The following is a 21,247-nucleotide window of genomic DNA, read 5'->3' on the forward strand; positions in this document are numbered from 1 at the left end:
TTACTGTTATTGTGTTTTTTGCTGAAAGAATAGGATAAGGCCTCTCGAAATAGGTAGAATTTGATCTGAGTCTTGAACAAAGTCAGGGAAAATAAAGGAGGTGATAGAAAGGAATACTCCATTTTGGAGGGAAATGCACTGAAATGGGAGATAGAGCATACTCTGATTTCTCCAGGTGAAAATGATAGCACCTTCATTAAATTTTCTTACAACTTGTTTGGATTCCTCCTCTGTCCCATCATATTCTATTTTGTATCTATTTGACTTATTTATCTAAAAGCTTCTTGAGGACACAGATTGTGCTTTTTTGTCTTTGTATTGCCAGCACCAAGACTAGCAGAAGATACTTCTGCATGCATCGTAGACACCTTGGGTCACCCCACCTCTTCCTAATTCTCTAATTTTTGCTTGTTCATTGGGTTAGGAATCAACTTCCTAATGCCAGGCCAGTGTGTTTTGGGAGGAAAGATAAGTGGAACAGACTTTCCTTTATGCTTTTGTCCTGTTTCCTCCTCTTATCCAATTTTTCTGATATAATGCAGGAGTCTAGTACTTAGAAATATGGGGTAAGAGAAGTCCCATCCCAGCCACCTTAAGATTACTTGCATCAGCTTCACTCAGAATAATTATGAACAATTGTCTATCAGCTTTAGAACTCTTCCACAGGACCATTTATTTTGAAATAATCTTTTCCTATTTAAAACAAGTCTGTCTGTCTATCTGTCTCTCTCCTTCCTTCCTTGAAAATCTTAAAAGCAAGAATTTAATTTCCTTCCTCCCTCCCTCCTTCCCTTCCTTCCTTCTCTTCCTTACCTTGTTCCATTTCAGTCTTTATTGGTGAATGCACAAATGAGAAAGTAAGTAGAGGCTGACCTCCTTTTCCAACTTCTGTGTCCACAAATCTTGTATTAAATAATAGTGTTTAAATCTCACAATTAAGAGGACAGTTATTAAGGGTTTTTTTGTTCTTTTGCAGCAAGGCTTCAAGATTTATTTTTAAAAAAGGATATTTAGAAGCTGAGGAACATTGCTGACTTAAGAAAATTGGAAAGGTCAAGTGTTGGGTCTCAGCTCTACTGTAGTGACACTTGAATAATTAAAAAGTCATTTTCTTGGATAATTATAGCAGCAACATTTCAACTAAGTTGGGAGAAAATGAACCCCAAACATGCTATATTCGCTTTCAGGCCTGTTTCTTGGAGTTTTAAGAAGAATTGGATTGTAGGGAGTACCAAAAAAGACAACCAATTTCCATTTGGGATAATCAGAATCTTAAGGAATTTGAGTAAGAGCTTAAGGTAGGCTGTGCAGTTGTGTGAATGGAGAAAAGGACAGATCTCATGAGTCTTGTAGAGATAGAATGAAAAAGACTTAGAAACTGTTTGATATGGGGGATCAGTGAAGAACAATGACAAGTCCTAGAACTTTTTTTTAATAACTCAAAAACTTTCTTGAATTTACACAGTTTGTCTTCCTGTAGGGTACCTGCATGTAGGTTCCATGTGTCTTTTAAACCAAGATCTGATTGAGTTAAGCAAACTCATTCATGCTAGGTTGGGATTGAAAAAAATTTAAAACTGAAAATTTCCTGAAGGACCTAAGATCATAGATGGTAGCTTTGGAAGAGAAATGAATTTATGGGAAATGCCCAGCTAATTAGTGTATGATGCCAAATAAAAGAAATTGTCTTAAGGTGCTGGAACAATAAGATCCTGGGTAGGGACAGTATACATCTCATGAGGATTGGTGAAATGAGTTTGGCTGGTGACTCAGTCTAATGAAAATACATAAAATTATTCAGATAAAACTCTTAAGCCAGATACTATGGAGGGTAGCAGGAATGGCAGAAAGAATAGCAACAAAGGAAGTACTCAGTAATCTAGAGAAGTTGGGAATAAAGTGAAAGAAAATATTTATGGATCCAGATGTCTATATAAAAATAAATATAGTAGAGAAACAAAATATAATGTAATACAAGGAGTAATATATCACTTCAATATCTGATACTCACTAATTTACAGCACAACCCAGAATCACCAAGCCTTGGTATGATGGAACTTATGAGTGAACTATGACAATAAAGGGAATACTCAAATGGAAAACAATGAACATTTTCCTTAAAAGACACAATAAATGATATTGCAGCATATCACCATTGATAGTAAGCTGGCTTTGAAGATGGGAAGACCTGGCTTTGCATTTGATATTTGCCATATATTAGCTGTGCAATTTGCAGAAAGTCGTATAACTTCTCAGCAATTTCAAACAATTCTGTCAGACTTTTAAGTTGCTGAGAAATTACAGATTTCCTTTAGGAGAGAGGATTTCCTATATCAATGAGGTCTGCATCCCCACCCCATCCTCCTGAAAAGAGGTAAAAAGTGGTCCAAAATTTTCCCCCTATATATTTAAAAAAACAGTTTAGAATGCAATCTTCTTGAGAGTAGGGTCTATTTTTGTTATTGTCTTTGTATCCCCAGAACTTAGAATATAGTAGGATACTTTCCAATACCTTAAAAAACAAACCCTTACCTTCTATATTAGTATGAATTTTGAAACAGAAGAGCAGTAAAGGCTAGGTAATCAGGGTTAAGTGGCTTGCCTAGGATCATACATCTAGGAAGTATCTGAGGCCAGATTTGACCCCAGGTCCAACTCCAGGTTTGGTGCTCTATGTATCGTGCTATCTAGATGCCCCTTAAATGCTTCTTAAGTGAATGAAAGCATAAGGATAAATTCACCTATTATCTTTCCTTCCTCATTTATTTTTGTTATTTAGGCACATCCTTAGAGTTGCAGTAAATATGAAGATTCTACAAACAATAGTCAAGAAGTAACAAGACAGTGTACCCTTGCCCAGGCTAGAAGGCTTCATTGACCAGTATTTTCATTCTGAACTTGTAGAGTACTTGGCACATAGTAGGTTCTTAATAAATTATTGTTAATTGATTGGATGTTTGACTATGCCACTCTCTTGGTCAAGAAGTTAAAATGGATCACCATTCTAGGATAAAATACAAATTCTTCTGTTTGACATTTAAAGCCCTTCATAAACTGACCAGTCTAGCCTTCCAGGCTACTCACATACTGCTTTTCTTTATGAATTTTATAATCTAGCTAAATAAATTCTATATTCTGGTTTACCATTCATGACTCTCTACCTCTCATTTTCATGCCTTTGTATAAATTTCCTCTACCCATAACGTTTTCCCTTTTAATCTTTACCTCTTGGACCACCTAGTTCCTTTTAAGTTCTCTTTGGATTCCCCTGATTATTAGGACTTCCTGTAATTACATTGCAGGAATTTTGTACATGTCTTGTATTTACTAATCTTTATATATGTTGTTTTTCTCCAGTAAAATGTAATCTCTTTGAGGGCAGGGACAGCTCTTTTTTGTTTCTGTTTTTCTCCAAGAATATAGTATTCTGCATACAATAGGTAGTTAATAAATTCTTGTTGAGAACTGATTTAATTTGGTTCCTTCATCATTAATTCATTTCTGATCAATTGCATTAAATTGATCAAGAATCAGAAGAATCCTTGGATTCTAGTTTGACATCTACCACCAAATATCTATTAATCAATCAATCAGACAAAAGGAATCAATTAAATACACACTGTGTGGCAGGCACTATTTTACCTTTTTGGGGCTTCCATTGCTTTACCTGCAAAATGATAGGTTTGTGTTTGATGATCTCTAAGGTCTCTGTCAGAGGTGAGCACATTGAAGAATCAAGATTATTTGGGGGGTATTTTGTCCATAGTCAGGCCACAAACCAAAAGCAGAGCCAAGAGTGGATACTATGATTTCTTATTCCTAGGTATGAGTTTAGTTCAGTGACCCATTAATTCCCTCTCCTGTAGAGCTCAGATCTCATTCCTTTAGAGATGAGAAACCTTTATGGATAATGTCAAAGCTTCAGAGATGAAACTGTTCCCCAAGAGAAGTTATTGAGATGTCAGAGCAGCAGGAAAAAAAAGTATAGTTCAACAGCTATAAAGACCTCTTTGCTAGCAACACAATTCAATGGAATTATACAAAATGCTCCTATTTCTTTGAAAATCTCAGGGACCCTGCTGCAGCCACTTTATTTGTTAACTTTGAAAAGGTTGAGTGAACTGGAATAATTTTGCAGTATTTCAATGCTGCTAAACCCATTTGGTTTTTTAACAACAGGGCTAAATATCTGTCTTTTCCTCATTTGCATCACAAGCATTCTCATTCAGATCCTCATCATCTCTTACCTGGCCCATGGCAAAGGCCTCATAATGGGAGCTTTTAGGCTCTTCCTTCTCCAATCCATCCTGATCTCAAGCACATGTCCATGGAAAGAGCACTGGCTCTGAAGACTGGGGAGCTGGAGTCAAATCCTGGCTCCAACCTTTCTACTTATATGACTTTGGGTAAACCTCCTTGTGCCTCAGTTTTCTTATCTGTAAAATGAGGGGTTGGGGTGGAGAGGAACAGATGGTCCCTGAGGTTTTCCAGCTGTAGGTTTTAAGATACTGTGATCCAATTAACTGCTGCCAATTGATATTTTAATAGGACAGATTTGACCATGCCATTCTTCTGCTCAACAAACTTCAGTGGCTCCCTGCTGCCTCTAGAATAAAATGTAATTTGGCATTTAAAGCCTTTCCTAAGCTGTTATCAATCTCTCATTACAAACCAAATTTACATTACCTCCCCTGAGAGATGCCTTTCAGCCAAATTGATCTACTTGCTATTTTCTATAGGTGACATTTTATTTTCTATCTTCATGGTCAACCAATGCTTAGATTATTTTGTATTTACTGTTTGTAGATTGTATCTCCTGCCTGACTACATTCTTTTAAGGCAAGAGATGTTTTCAATTTTAGTCTTTGTTTTCCTATAACCAATAAATGATAGGGTTTTCATAAATATTTATTACATTTAATTGGGTATAAGTCAGGAATATACACATTTTTACTTATCATAAAAACATTGGAAAATGGGAAATTTTGAGGAAAAGTCTTAAGGAATGAGATTATTTAAGAGACAGAAAAGAACATGGAAAGGGGGGGAGTCCTAGGTACATGAAAGGATATTGATCAGAAGATAAAGATGAGTTTTCTCCTTTTTTTCTCATCACCAAACAAAGGGAAAACAATTGTGAGAATTTATTTTTCATAGACCGTATTAATTCCAACATCAGGACCCTCAATTAAAAAGGCTCCAATCAGGTCCTGTACATTTTAGAGGATTTCTGTGCTGGGGTTTTGGATCATAGGCACCCTCCAGATTACAGGTTTTTGACATTTCCTTTGTTCTTAGGGATTCTCAGGAATGTGGTCCTTTCATAAAATTTACCCAATAGGAATGTTTTAGAATTATTCTTTTCCTGTGTACATGAAAGTCATCACCTGTCAGCGTGAGGAAAGGCTGAGAGTTTGGTGGGTCACCCCCCCCAATTAAAATAGCTATTTACCAGTTAGGGATGTTCAAGGGGGGGGGCTGAATAATGAGTTTCTAAAAGTGTATACAGGTTCCTGGGCCAGGAGAGTGGGGTCTTGGGTTATCAAGAGAATCACTCGGCCAGATTAGGATGTCTTGACAGGTCAATTAAGAAATTATTTTAAAATGAAGAAATACTGCCTCTCAAGACTTTCACTCATTTACACGGTTATAGTTGCTATGATAAAAGCTTAGACTAGTTACAAGGAAAAAACCAACATTCAGGTAGTAATGGTTGGGTGACATTGATGTAACTGAGAGAGGAAAGTTTCTGAATGGTATTCCCTAGAGATAGTTAAAAATAGGACAGCCACTTCAGGCCAGCCTTAGGCAAAACTGAGGTAGGTAAGGTTTGTCCTTTATGGTTTCCTGGCTCTTCCTTCAGTCTTCTCCTCCCTCCGTGAAGAGTCCTTAAGCCATGGTTGGCTCCCCAGGGTCCTCTCTGTGCCTCCCTGGGTGCAGTCCATGTGCCAGATCCTTCTCTGGCCAACCCAAATCTACCTGCTGGGTATTTCATAAACTGAACACGCTTTGGGCCACCAATTTGAAGCTAGAAGGAATAGCCGTGATGTCCAGTGTAAATAGAAACAGGGCTATTTACCCATATGCAAGGATCCCCAAGAGCAGAGTACTGAAAGTTACCTATGTTGCCACAGCTAGTGAGTGAAAAAGTTGGTACTTGATTCAGCAGTCCTGAATTCCTTCTCTGTAGAGAAAAGTTTGGACTAAATGACTTCTATGGTCCTTCCTATTCTAATTTATTATCCTATGGTAGCTTTTTATCTTTTATTTTTTACTATATATGGTGACCATTGTTGGGATTGGAGTGTTCATATCACATACTTTCATTCCTGGGAAGGGAACTGGTCATGGTTATTCATAGTTTTAGGGGCTCTGTTGTCATGGCGCCATTCCAATAGGCTATATTTCTCTCCTACAAAGCACACCAGTCCCCTTGCTGGCTCTGAACACACAGTAGGCAGTTAATAGATGCTTAATCGAATGGACAAAGATGACCAAACAAACTTGTGGTGATTTTAGGCTGAAAATGTCTTCAGAGGTCTTTGCTGTTGGACTGAACTAGGAGCATGGACATCATAACGGGGATGGCTTGGTACCAAGTTAATGTCATACTCATGGGCTTTGGGACCAGGGAAAAAGGAGAGAAGGTGCTAGTTTTGAGTTGGGACCTCCTTGAGATCCCAATACTACTGAACGGGCATTATATTTGATGTTAGTGGAAAAATATGACTGGCCATCCCGTGGACAACACTCCACAAGACCTGGCTTGGTGGGTCATGTAGGACAAAGTCCCTCCATTCTTGACCTAATTTTTTCTTGGTCACAAGGTTCTGGACTTCATTGTTTCTCCCTCCCCCCTCCAAGCATATTAAGTAGGACTTATATATTTAATATGGTACAGTGAAAACAACATTGAATTTAGAGTCAGAGGACATGGGCTCAAATCACAGCCATGAATTATGTGATCTTGGGCAAATCACTTAAAACTTCCATGGCCTCTGTTTCCTTCTCTGTAGAGAAAAGATTGGACTAAATGACTTCTATGGTCCTTTCCTATTCTAAATTTATTATCCTATGGTAGCTTTTTCTTTTATTTTTTACTACATATGGTGGCCATCGTTGGACTTTGAGTGTCCATATCACATGCTTTCATCTTTGTCAAGACATTATTATGCCACACTGTCCTCTCTGGAGGGCTTCAAGCAAAGGTTGGATGGCTTTTTGTCAGAGATACCAGAGAAGTGCCACTTGTTCAAGCTGGGTTGGACTTGGTGGACACTGAGGTCCCTTCCTTTCAGAGTCTGAAATTTCTAGGATCCTACCAGCAAAAACAAATACACATAAAGTTATTTAATATCAAACTATTCTCAAAATTGAAACAAAAAGCATTTACTTTATTTTATTCACTTAAACAGCTTTTTATTCCTTCATCTCACATTTACCAAGGATTCATGAATTCTTGTAAAACAGAGTTGAGATATGATTTTTACTTCCATCATAATAAAATTGTATTTGGCTGAAACAGCTCTAAGTCTAGTTATATAAGAGCAAAGGGATGTTTACCATGTTTCCTAGGGACATTCAAAACATTTTAGAGATTATTCACTTAGACAAACTTTTCAAGCTTTAGTTATATGGATCTGAAAAGGGTTAACTTTAAATGTTCATCCAGTGACTTTATTCTTTTCCCAAAGGAACTTTTTTGACTTTCCTAAAGCGGAAGGGTGGGGGAGGGGATTGCTTTTTTTGGGAGATAGTCAATATGACCTGAAGAAGTTTTTGTGTAATATATCCAGCAGGTAAAGAGTTTTCAATCCATTAATCCCTTCCTCCTACTTTAAAGAGGTGAAACTGTCAAAGAAAGGAAATGTGAAACAAAGGGGATGAGAAGAAGAGATAATCTTCTGGGTAGGAGTGCTCCCTAGTCAGCAATTTCCTAGTTGATACAAGATTAAGGCATATAGCTCTAGAGTCATTCTCAACTTCCTTCCAATCTCTCTGGTAAGTCTGTGGTGTCTATCACACTTAGAGTCAGATACTATAAAAATAGATTCAGGGGAAAACTCAACCTTTGTCCAGCAAAAAAATGCTCCCTTTCATTGCTGGGTCCCTTGAACTGTTAGTTGGGTCTACATATGGTGGACTTCAAGTATCTTATGCAAAGACAGAGGAAAGGTCCTCAGAAGCCAATTTGTTCAACTCTCCTCATTTTACAGATGAGTAAACTGAGACTCAAGGAACCAGAGTAATTGACTACAGAACTCATGGAAAATTTTTAAAGTTTCTCTTGCATTTTAGGGCAAGTATTACAACAAAGTGAAAATATCTACCATGTTATTATTTTGTATATGTTTTGGACCTCTGAATTCATCTTTGTGAGGAACTCCTTGAGGGGACTTCCTGGAGTCACTTGCTAGCTGGAAAGTCATTTAACCTTTGTTTGCCCCAGTTTCTTCAATTATAAAAGTGGAGATAATAACAGCACCTATGTCACAAAGTTGTGAGGATTGAATGAGGTAATATTTGTAGATGTTTACCACAGTGCCTGGAATATAGTAGGAGTTATATAAATGCTTATTCCCTGCCTTCTTGTGGAGAATCATCATACCCTTACTGTCTGACAGAATTGAAGTTTGGGAAATGAAGCAGAACAGCCTTCAGAAAAGATGAGGTACTCACTCAGCCCCCTCTATGTGACTTCCCCCACTAACTTTCCTTACTAATGGAATTGTCATGATTATTGTTCTCTCCTCAATACAGAAGAAATAATATAAATAACATGGTTAACACACATATGTCCCACTTTAATCCCCCTAGAATAGTACCCCCAAAACCATGTTTACAGAATTAAAACCTAAAGATCATTACCCACTAGCCCCTCCTTTCTCTCTTAGCAGAGGTACATTCAGAGGCCCCACACCTATTTGTTAGCCAAACACACAAGCTCCACATCAATTATTCCTCTAAAGCACAAGCTACTGACACACTCCACTGAATCTGTTTGTGGACAATAACCAGGCAACATCGTTAAGGTGCTTTGATACAACACAAGAAAAATGTAACTTGGAAATTGAGGAAAATTCTTAATTCTGATCTTCCTTAAGTTACCCTTTAACCCCATTCCTAGCTATGAAATGTTTTGTTACCCATCTCCTAAGTAATTGTGATTGATTGTGAAAGCTTATCAAAAGCAACAATGATTCTCCTAGCTGGTCATCCTACAGGTCAAGGGTAACTAACCTCCGGATCACCCTGTCTATGTCATTTACTTCCATCACAAATTTCTCTGTTGTAGCAACATAGTAAATGATCACAGAATGTTGATTAAGCAATTTGTTAATGTGTGACATGTCCAATTACTTGCTAGAAATCATATATGTTGCAAAATGACTGTGTCAGAAAAGCATGTACTCACTGAAGCTATATAATAAACACAAATTCTAAGCAAGGCAGAACAACTCAGTGATGCCTAAGCACAAAGGTCTGAGCACTGAGTTTGTCTCCCATCTCTTTATTTGTCTAAACTGTCACACCTAGCCAGAAGGGGCCCTTGGTTTAGAGAGACTGCTGGACAGGCTTTTGATACCTTCTCACTCCAAGGATAGGGAAGACCGGAATCATAGTTTAAAAATACTATTAAAATGCCAAGATATGAACCCACACAGAATGCACACAGTATACATGTGCACGGACACACACATGTAAAAATACATACATGAGAATACATGTGTATAAACACACATTTGCATATAGATACACATGCATGTATGTGCAAACATTTATTTATCTCTAGCTATCTTCATAATTTGTACTTGTATCCTAACCCCCTCACCAGCCCAGTTCACCCCAGTGTAAATTCCTTAAGGATAGAGTTGATTTCAATTTGGTCTTTGCATTTCCTGTGCCCAAGGCTATGCCTGGTACTGTGTTGGCTAATTAGTTGATGGTATGCTTACTAGCCTCCCTCAGTAGAATATCTGCCCCTTGAGGGCAAGTTCTGTGATATGGCCCACAGCACCATTCTGGACCCATTGTAGGTGCTTAATATTTGTTGATTTCAATTTGTTGGATTTTATGACTCATAAGAAGATTATTAGCTTTGTTTTGCTTGGCCCCAGTGGGGAAGAACCAGGAGCAATGGGGGAATTGCCCAGAGGCAGAGTGAGGCTCTAAGTTAGTAAGCATTTTCCAACAATTAGAGCTGTTTGAAGTGGAATGAGCTGTCTCCTGAGGGAGTGAATCCCACCTCCCATCCCTACCAGCCTGGAAGATGCCCAGGGGTTGAGGGATTGATTGAGTGGATTCTTTATTTTAGGATGGTTTGAACTAAATGACCTTTGAGGTCTCTTCCAGTTTTCTGATTCTGTGATTCTGAAAACTTGTGCTTTATGAAAAAGATCTGGGGATTTTTGAGGACCACAAACTCAGTGGGAGTCAACAGTGTTATTAAAGTTGAAAGAAAAGTTTGCAAACTTTTCCTCTTCTAAATTCTATCCATTAGTCCTAATTCTTATCTTTAGACAGAATAAGTCTTACCACTTTTTCACATGGAAAGTTGTGTTAAAAAGAGCCATAGTGCCTAGGACTAGGGAGGTAATAGTTCTGCTTTACTCTGAGGCCTTGGAATATTATTTTCTGTTTTGGGCGTGTAATGAAGGTAGTAGAGAAATGGGTTGCAAGCAGGCAACAGAAAGGAGTTTGTAAAGAGGAAGTGTGCTAGAGAAAGGCCCTTGGTATGGAATAGATTCAGAGGGGACTAACCAGGAAAGTAAAGAGCTTTAAGATTATAGGAGAGAGGGAGCATCTAGGGGGCTCAGTGGATAGAAAGCCAGGCCTAGAGATGGGAGATCCTGGATTCAAATCTAACCTAAGATACTTCCTAGCTGTATGATCCTGGGCAAGTCACTGAATCCCCTATTGCCTAGCCCTTACCAGTCTTCTGCCTTAGAGCCAATATTCAGTATTGATTCCAAGATGGAAGAGAAAGTTGTTTTTTTTTTAAGATTATATGTGATAAAGTTGGAGGAAGTGGTAGGGTTTGGCCTAGAGAAGATTTGGGCATGGGAATATTATACTGTTTTCCAAGTATTTGAATGGTTTCCATGTGAAAAAGTAATTAGACTTATTCTGCTTAAAGGGAAGAATTAGGACTAATGGATAAAAATTAGAAGAGGTAAATTCAAGCTGGGTAAGGAAAAATTTCCTAAGGATTAGAACTATTAGTAAATATTTATCAAGCATGTACTATGTAGCAGGTAGGTGGTATAGTAGAGAGTGTCAGGCATGGAGTCAGGAAGACTTGGGTTCAAATTTGGCCTCAGATCCTTATTTGCTTTGTGACCTTGGGCAAGTCATTGAACCCTGTTTGCCTCGGTTTTCTCATCCATAAAATGAGCCGGAGGGGAAAAGGCACTAGTATCTTTACTAAGAGAACCTAAAATAAAGTTACAAAGACTTGAATAGACTGAAATCATAACAATGAACAGCTAAGTGGTGCACTGGATAGAGTGCTAGACTTGGGTTTGAGAAGACATGTCTTTCTGAGTTCAAATCCAGCCTTAGATCTTCCTAGATGTACATCTCTAGGCAGGTCACTTAAGCCTCATTGCCTCAGTTGCCTCATCTGTAAAATGAGCTGGAGAAAGAAATAGCAAACCACTCCAGCATCTTTGCCAAGAAAACTCTAAATGGTGTCACAAAGAGTCAGATACTACTGAATAACATGTGTCAACCAATGTGTTAAGTGTTGGAGATACAAAGGAAAAGAAAAGAAAGTCTTTGATTTCAGGGAGTTCCTAGTCTAATGAGAATGACAACATTCCAACACAAGTTAAATACAGGATAAATAGGAGAGAAATAATAGAGAGAAGGCACTAACATTAATGGAGATCTTCCTGTAGAAGTTGGGACTTTAACTGGGACTGTCCCAAAATGGCATGGTCTGCTTTTGGATATAATGGATTTTCCTTCCCAGAAGGTTTTTAAGCAAGGGCTGGACCACTTGTTGGAAACAGAATTCTTGTTCCAGTAGATATTGGACTAGATAACCTTTAAAGTCCCTTTGAAATCAGACTGGGTGATTCTGTCCAGTTGCAAGAGAGAGAGGCTGTTTTCTTCTGCCAATGTGGGTCCTGCTTATTTTCTCTGACTCAATTATTTATTTTGTTAGTTATTCAATTTTTAAACTTGTAGCCTACAGCAAAAGTGCCTCAGGGGACAAAACCAGTAATTAAAACATTAATTAAAAGACATAAAACAAACCTAGCAACAGCAATGGAACTGACAAGATTGTGGCTCTGGCATGCCCGTTACTTTCAGACTTGCCCAAATATAATGCTGGATGGATATTTTACCAGTCCCATTTTGGGTCCTCTTCAGCTTCCTTTCTGTCCTCAGATGATCTTGTCAAGCGTGAGGGGTTCAGTTGTCATTGCTATGCAAATAACTCACAGATAGATAGATTCAGCCCAATCTTTCTCCAGAGCTCCAGTCTGTTAGCCCCAACAAACATTTGGACAACTTGAACTAGAGGTCCCATAAGTCATCTCAAACTTAACATTTACAAAATAGGACTTATTCTTTTATCTCCTGTCCCCCAACCCTCCACTCTGCAGAACCTTCCTATTACTGTTCAGAGCACTAGCATCTTTCCAGTGCCCAAGGCTAGGTGCTATTCTCAACGCATCATCCACATTTACCTCATGTACCCGATTTGTTGTGAAATCTTATCATTTTTAATTTCCCCCCATTTCTCAAATATGCCCTGTTTCCCCTCTAACTCTATTTTGGATCCTTGTCTACTCTCCCCTGAACACACTGTAATGGTCTCCCTATCTTGAGTATCTCCTCAGTCTATTCTATTGTCAACTCGGATGCCATAGTAATTTTCCCAAAGAACAAATGTGACCATGTCATCCCTTTAATCAATAAACTCTAGTAGCTTTCAATGACCTCTACTATCAAATATAAGCTATTTGTATCCAAAGCTTTTCAATAACTTGACCATTTCCCATCTTTCCTTTCTTTCCTATTACTCCCTTCCATGTCCTCTGAGATCTAGTTACACTGACCTACTGGCCATTCCTCACCCCAGATGTCTCATTTCTCATCTCAAGGTCTTTGACTTGGCTGTCCCCCATTCCTAGAATGCTCTCCCTCAATATCCCTTTCCCTTCAGTCCTGGTTTCCTTAAAAACTCCACTCAAATGGCATCTTTTCCAGGAAACCTTTCCCAGACTTCTAGTAGTTAATTATTTGTCCTCTAAGGTTACCTTAAATCTATTTTGAATATATCTTATATAGGTATGAAGAGAGATGGGTAAACACTATTCTAGGCATAAAGGATGGTTTGCATAGAAGCAAAATCAGAAGATGAGAAGAATTCAGCCCAGAAGGGACTTACAAGTCCCAACAACCTCTCTTCTGCACAAGAGAAAATTGAAGTCTGGAAACCAAAATTGATTACACAGATATTTAAGCAATAGCAATGAGATTGGTGCCTAGGTCCTTTGACTCCAAACAGTCATAGTTCTTTCCATTCTGACTCTGACATTAGCAGTATGGCAAGACCAGGCCACTTCTCTGACCTCAGTGTCCTGATATCTAACAAGAGGGGGAAAAACAATAAAATAAAATAAAACAAGGAAAGACTAATGCCTACCCTGCTGGGTTGTTACAGAATCAAATGAGATAATGTCCATAAAATGTTTCCTTAATCTTAAAATGCTATAGAAATGCTTGCTATCGTTATTGTTATTATTACATCAAGCTGGAGAGGGTAGGATGACACTGGAGAACAGTGACTAATCTGGCTGGGCTGGAGTGCAGTGTGTGAAGATCAGTGAATAAAATAAAGATGGAGGGGCAAGTTGAGGGAGGCTTGTATGCTAGGCTAAGGACTATATGTTTTATTTGGAAGGCCCTGGGGAGCCACTGAATGATTCAATGATCAGAGTGGTGAATCAGAAAGTTTGCTTTCATAGTGGTGGGAAGAAGGCAAGTAGTAGAAGGGAAAGACAAGGTGGGAAGAGGAAATAGGAGGTTGTTTTTATAGTCAAGTGAAAGGGGCTGAGTATTTGCAACTGGGATAGGAGCTCCTTTGTATTCTCAAATCTAAATTCTCTTGCTTAGGATTTGATTCAAAGTCTCCAACCCAACTCACTCTTTCCCAGCATGGCACAGGTCACTGAAGTTGGAGTCGGGGGATGTAGATTCCAATTATACTTTTGACACTATCTATGTGATCTCTGGCAAATCACCTAACCACTCTGGGTATTGGTATTCTCAGATGTACAATGGGTGGATTGGACTTGGTGTGCTCTAAGGTATCTTTTAGCTGAAAACCCACGATCTCTTGATGTATGATATTAAAAGTCTCCCCTCTGACAGTGGGCAAATCATTTCCTCTTTGGACATCAGAAAAATGAAGGGATTGGACCTGATATTTTCTCAAACTCTTCTCTACTCTTTCTACACTTCTGGCAGTATCTTTCTTTGTTCCTCAAAGCAGTCTGTTCCAACCAAGTTAACTTGCTTACGATGTGATCCAACATTCCCCCATGACCAATTCTCCCTTTCATGCCTTTGCACAGTGCCTACCCCAAGGACTCCTGTATTAAATGGGAGGTTGGATTAGATGATCTCTAAGGTTTCTTCCCACCCTGGCATCCTACATTACTATTTGTCTGTACTGTGTTATTTTGTTGGTAGCTGATTGTCTTTTCGTGAATGTTTTGTCATCTCCATTATAAGCACTACAAAAGCTAGTCAAAGGCTGTATCTTTTTTTCTTTTGTGTGCTGCTTGACAGAATGTTCTGAACACAACAGGAGGTCATTCCTCGTTAGCTAACCCCAGGGTTTGGCAAATCTATGTATAAGCGAAACTGAGGATCAGAGCTGCTGGTGCAGGAAATGTGAACAGTCTGGCGATGGGACTTGGCTGCTCTCATCCACTCTCAAGAGCACTAAAACCAAATGCACTTTTTTTAAAAAGAAAAAAGAAATCAGGATTAAAAAAAAGAAAATTGGGTGGCTTGAACTTTAACAAGATGAATTAATGCTCTTGTTGGACTGATTGGACATGATGATGGAGCTATCACTCAGAATGGAAAAAATACTATCGGGGTAAATGGCAAATGGTGATTTGATTACAGCTCAAGTGCATCATTATAAAGAGAATGGATAGAGGTCAGCATTTTGTCTGACCTCTGATGATGAGATAACCCTCAGTGAGGTGAACTACATCCCCAGGATAATTATAGCATTGAATTTCTCGGATCAGTAATGAAGGGGAGGTCCTCATTAGTTCGTAAATTGCTGAAGCATCTATCCTCCAAACTCATACACCAACCCAGTCCAAGTGCAGGTCAGTGTCCATCTAGACCCTTTCTGGGGTTTGAACCAAAAGAAATCTTTTCCCCCATTAGACCAGATTCCATTTTCAAGTGATTTTTCCTGCTTGATCACTCACATGAATTGATTAATGATATAATGTAAAAGGGGAATACCTAGGAAAGATGGTCTGGGACAGAGGACTCCATCTGTCCATCAATCATTTATTAAGGCTCTGCTATATGCCAGGCCCTGTGCTAGGTACAGTAGATAGAAAGACAAAAATGAACCAGTCATTGACCTCAAGGGATTTATATTCTAAAACAAGGAGTCCATGGAGGGCATTAGGGGAGAAATATCTCCTCTCTTGCCCAGTTTGTTATGGGAGAAATATCTCCTCTATGAGTTCATGTGGTGGGCAACGGCTGCCAAATTTAGATTTATCACCAAGCAAAAATTATGGAGGGGAAAGCTTAGGTTTTATTATTATGCTCAGGCATAGGTTTGGGCCTCAGAGAAAACCCGAACCCTCATTAGAATTCTAGCAGAATTTCTTTTGGGAAGAATTATGTCAAAGTGACAGAGAAATAACTTATTTACATATTACAATCTTGAACATTCCTCTTGGGCCATAAAAGTTCAAGAGAATATAGATCCATAATCAATGTCATAAAGGTTGAACAAACTTGGTTAAACAGAATCCTAATTCCATATATCCCTTAAAGAAACAAATTTCATCAAGCAATTTCTATAGGTAAATTGTCAGATTGTAGATTGAACTGTATATTTTTAAAACTCAGTGACAACTCTAAGACAGAAAGACAAGGGCTAGGCAGTGGGGGTTAAGTGACTTGCCCAGGGTTACCCAGCTAGGAAGTATTGGAGGCTAGATTTGAACCCAGGTATCCTATTCACTGTACTATCTAGCCACCCCTATTTCCCTACATTTAGAAGATTCACAAATAGACTAATTGAAAAGGAGGATTTCCACATTGCCAAGGAGTCTGTTGAGATTTTTTCCCTCTGGCTTCTTATCTAAGGAATTCTTGAGGCTTGTAAAGAAATGTTCATATTCCCTGGGACAGGTTTTGGTCAGGTTAGGTTAATATTAATCAAAAGATAAAGGAGGAATAAAAGGAAATAAAATTCCCACAACAAGGGCATCATTGGGCTTATAAGGACAATGATGCACAGTCTTTGAAGTAGAAATTCAGAGATTGCTCAATTCACCTTTGAACATGGTACTTGCTTCTTTTGGCCCAGAAGATCCTAGCTCTCTGTTGCAAAGCAGCCTAGCATAGTGGATAAAGCCCTGGACCTTATCAGGCAAAGATCAAACATGCCATACACCAAAGGACAATTAATGAATTATTCATTTAATCATTAAAAACCACTAAGATGACACCTTGGACAGTTACTAGCTATGTGACTCTGCCTAAATCAATTACTCTCTCTATACCTCACTTTCCTCTTCTATAAAATGAAGGGAGAGGGATGCCTGATGGCCTTTAAAGTCTTTTCCAGTTGTAAATATATAATTCTACTATGATCTTAGTTTCCATTCTTGGGAAGTAAGAAAGGCTATATACAAAGTGTAAAGGAGTCTCTATGGATGTGATAGGAGTTTCCTTCTATACTTGTTCTACTGGGATCAGCATCTCTCCACAATGTCTTTCTCCAAAGCTGACCCAGGCATCACAGAATTAGAGAATTTCAGAGTTTATAGATCTTCAGGATTATAGGTCCAGCTATAAGGTCAAATGCAGCAGACTTGGTCAAAAACCTAGATCTACTAAATATCTGATTAGTGTTTATCCAGCCTTTGCTCAGAGACCTCCAGTGAGGAGAACCTACTCTTCCCTGAGGCAGTCTGTTCTACTTTCCAAAATCTCTCATTGTTAAGTTTTCTTTTCCTTGAATCAAATTTAAATTTGCTCTTTCATGAATTCCACCTACTGGTCCTAACTCTGCTCTCTGGGGCCAACCAGATCTTCCGATGGATGACCTGATTGATAACTGAAGGACCAGGATTCTACAGCCAGTCTCATTCTCAAGGTTCTCTGAATATAGGATATGATAAATCACACTGTTTTCTGTAGTTATAAGGATGGGTCACATAGAAAGGAAGAAGAATAAACTATGGAGAGCCCATATCCTCCAGTGGTCTCCATGCAATGTCAAGAGAGTAACAGGTAAGTCTCCTAGCAGGTTGAGTGACCCCTGGTTGAAAATTTAGAGCAGGAGCCCTTCACATCTTTGGTGACAGAGATTCAATTCTAGTAAAGCCTAAAGACCATTTCCAGAATAATGAATTAAAAAAAACCCAACAACTTACCATCTGTCTTAGAATGGATAATAAGGATCAGTTCCAAAGCAGAAGAGCATCAAGGACTAAGCAACTGTGGTTAAGCATCTTGCCTGGGTCACACAGCTAGGAAGTGTTTGAGACCAGATTTAAACCCAGTACATCCTGTCTCCAGGTCTAATGAGCTGCCCCTCAGAATAATGATGTTTAAATAATTAAAGGAAATGCTAATTTTTAGTTAGAAGTTAGTGAAAATAAAGATACAATACTTCCCTGCCCTCATCTGAATTGATGGAGCCTCTGAAATATATCCATGGATCATAGGGTTAGATGCCCTGATTTACAGGAAGATATGAATAATTTGATAAGAACCATACAGAGGAAAACACATGGATGGGTTGCTATTAGGACCATTGGAGAGAGGACCCACATCATTAAGTTTCTAGAGCCATTGAAGCACAGATGGTTGGTTTCTATACATCCTAGAGGATTTTGGTTTTGGGCTTTGGGCTTAGAAAAAGTATACAAAAATGGGAAATGGTACTTGTGAAAAAGCTTACCTCCACTGCTGCTTTTGCCCTTTCAAATTCCTCTTCCAAAGAGTGGTTTCTGGAGAGTAATGCACTTCCCCAGCGATGTTCTTTGGTCAGTCGAGCCTAAAATAAGACCAAGACAATGACGTTGTAAGAAAATGAGTCACGATTGCCTGACTCTTCCTATCTCATTCTATTTGGCCTCCACCAGAACTCGACACACCTGCATGAGACCTAAGATTTTTGTTTACTACTTAGTAACAGGAATATTTCTCAAAGGGCAGGATGTCATGTTTACTGTGCATATGCCAGGATAGATAGGCTTGATACCAGAGGTAACTCTATAGAAGAGCAAAGGCTTGGCCAAGTTGAAAGTCTGATGTCCATACCTCTCTCCTGAGATGACTCACACACTCATGCCTCCACCCAACTTCCTGCTCTTTGTAGATCATGCTGCTTCCCCAGTGACCATCCTCCAACTCCCTCCCACTGGAATTGCCCAGATTCTGCCCTGGAGGTCTCTGATACATGAGCTTTTGCCTTATCTTCCCTGGAATCAGGCATTTTTCTCATTTCCTAGTCTTCTCCCTCCTCCCAGAGCACCTCATTTTTAGTCTGCCCCTTAGGTGTTGTCTTTTCCAGTTAGAATGTGGGCTCTCTGAGAAGATCTCTTGGGGTCTGTGTTGGTATCTCCAGGGCTAACAGGGTGCCAAGTATATAGTAAGGGCTTGATAACATTTTTACCCTTCCTCCATCCTCCCCTTTCTTCCTGGATGTCTTCTTTCTCCTGAGTTCTTTCCTCTCTGCAACCCACTCCACTCCATCACAACAGGACAGGCTCTGAACCTTTCAGCACTTCCTCCCATCAACGATGACCTAATGGACCCAATCTCATTTCCCTATATCTCAGTCTTTGCTAAGGAAGAACAGAAGATAAGAATCCATACCTAGATGGATTCATTCATTCTCGTGAATATGTAACTTTTTAAAAATTAAATTTAAAAATTTCAATTACAAAGTTTTCTTTTTTCTCTCTCCCAATCCACTACTCTGGTGGGAGCAAAAAAAAAGAAAGAAAAATGAAACTCTTGTAATAAACATGCATAATCAAGTAAAACAGATTCTCATACGTAGGTGTGCCTCTTTCTGAAGACTGAGTCTATTCATCTCTCTATAGCAGCATGTTTCATCATTGAATTAGAAATGATTAGGATCAGGAGAACAATTTATGCTGCAATGTGTTAATTTTTTTACAGGTTGCATAACACCTTTACCCAGTTGCATGCACAGATCTCCAGAAGGCTCTGAAGGAGAATCTCTAATCACGTGAATTTTGGAGATAGTTGTACACTCCAAGTCAGACAGGAGTTCATTTAGTCCCATCTCTTCAGGTAGGAATCCCTTCTCTAATGGCCCTGACCAGAGCACAGAAATTAAAGACAGAAAGGACTTTAGTGGTCATTGACTCTAATTTACAGATGAGGAAGCTGAGGCTCAGAGGAGTTACATGATATATTATTAGCAAGTAGTAGAATTAGAATTAAAACTCAGGTTCTCTATCTCCAAATGCCTCCCTTCTACCCTAGCCTGAGCACTTTTGGTGACAATGAACTTAGATTTTGAATGGACTATGTCATGTTGGAACAGCTTTAGTGATTAAAAGGAGCTTCCTTATAAGATGACAGTGACTGGACCTATGATTTACTGGTATTGGGGACTCCCTGTATTGATACTGGTCAATGTCTTCTCTGAAAGTTGGAGTCTTGGAGAGTTGCCTAGAGCATTCACTGCTTAGGTGACTTGCCCAAGGTCACACAGTATGTTTCAGAGTCAGGTCTTCCTGGCTCTTTCTCTATTATGCAATAGTGCTTCTCAGCCTGCGTATCTTGAGCCCAAATCTTTCTCCATGTAGCTTCCATATTTTATGATTGTTAAGTCATTCTTCAGTGGTGTCTGACTCTTCATGATCCTATTTGGGGTTTTCTTGGCAAAGATACTGGAGTGGTCAGCCATTTCCTTCTCTAGCTCATTTTACAGATGAGGAAACTGAGGCAAATAGGGTTGTGTGATTTGTCCAGGGTTTGAACTCGGGAAGAATGAGTCTTTTTTTTTTTTTTACTCCAGGCCAGGTTCCACCTCACTGCCTATGTAGCTTCCATCTACTGGTCCCCATTTGGCCCTTCTAGAGCAACACAAATAAGGCTATTTCTTTTTCCATGTGGAAGCCCTTCACAGGCTTGAAGAGAATCAGTAGAAAAGGGGTAATTTTGAGCAGAAACAATTTCTGCCTACTTCCTAGACTGCCCTGGTGCACCTCACCTCTCCTCTCCACATGGATGTCCCCCTCCGTGCTCCTCCATGTTCCCAGCTCATCCCTCACTTCCACTCTTTGGTCCATCTACTCCTCTCTTCTCTGCCTTTCCCTTTTACAAAGAAGGCTGAGAATCTGCCAGTGTTTTGAACACGTACTCCATGGAAAGGATGTGATTTTCATTCCCTCTTGTTGACAAGCACACTTACTCCCTTCCTTCTGGTGAATGAGCCCTTTGGGATGGAACTTGGTCACAGATGCCCCTCACACAGCAGGCTCAAAGCCTCGAGAACCCCTGGCTCTGACAACAATCTTCTCGGCACCAACTGCAGAGAGAGACCATGTGGTGCTTTCATTTTGCCAAGTCAGTCGTGACTCCATTTAGGGTTTTTGCTTGCAGAGACTGAAGTATGAAAGCTTTTAGAGCAAACCCAGCAGACAATGCTTGGGGCCAGCGTAAAGAATGAAGTTTTAACTGGCCCCTATTAAAGTCTCACTATCCAGTGGCGTTAGAGCTACTCCTTTCTCACCTTGTAGATGTTGGATCATTTTAGGGATGCTCAGAGAAAGCGGATGCAGATTGGAATAGGGACTCTGGAAGACAAAAAGTGGGGCTCCAGAAAGGACATTCTGTGTCTTGATAGGCAGTGTTGCTTAGTAGATAGAGAGCCAGCCTCATAGACAGGACGACCCGAGTTCAAGTCCCATCTCTGGCATGTGTAAAGCTGTCGGAGTCCCTTAATTTCTCAGTGTCTAAGATTAACATG

The 21,247-nt window shown here is 39.4% G+C and overlaps 1 protein-coding gene across 9 annotated transcripts in view; it reads right to left on the reverse strand.

The window, feature by feature from the left end:
* PEX5L (peroxisomal biogenesis factor 5 like) overlaps positions 1–21,247 on the reverse strand; it is a 298,559-nt gene that overhangs the window by 55,145 nt on the left and 222,167 nt on the right. For all 9 annotated transcript variants that reach the window (XM_007501983.3, XM_007501982.3, XM_056807668.1 and 6 more), the window contains one exon: positions 18,197–18,292. In XM_007501983.3, the coding sequence (XP_007502045.1) occupies positions 18,197–18,292 (96 nt within the window). The remainder of the gene's footprint in view (positions 1–18,196; positions 18,293–21,247) is intronic.

The sequence above is a fragment of the Monodelphis domestica genome, chromosome 8 (genome assembly GCF_027887165.1).
Source record: "Monodelphis domestica isolate mMonDom1 chromosome 8, mMonDom1.pri, whole genome shotgun sequence".
Classification (NCBI taxonomy): domain Eukaryota; kingdom Metazoa; phylum Chordata; class Mammalia; order Didelphimorphia; family Didelphidae; genus Monodelphis; species Monodelphis domestica.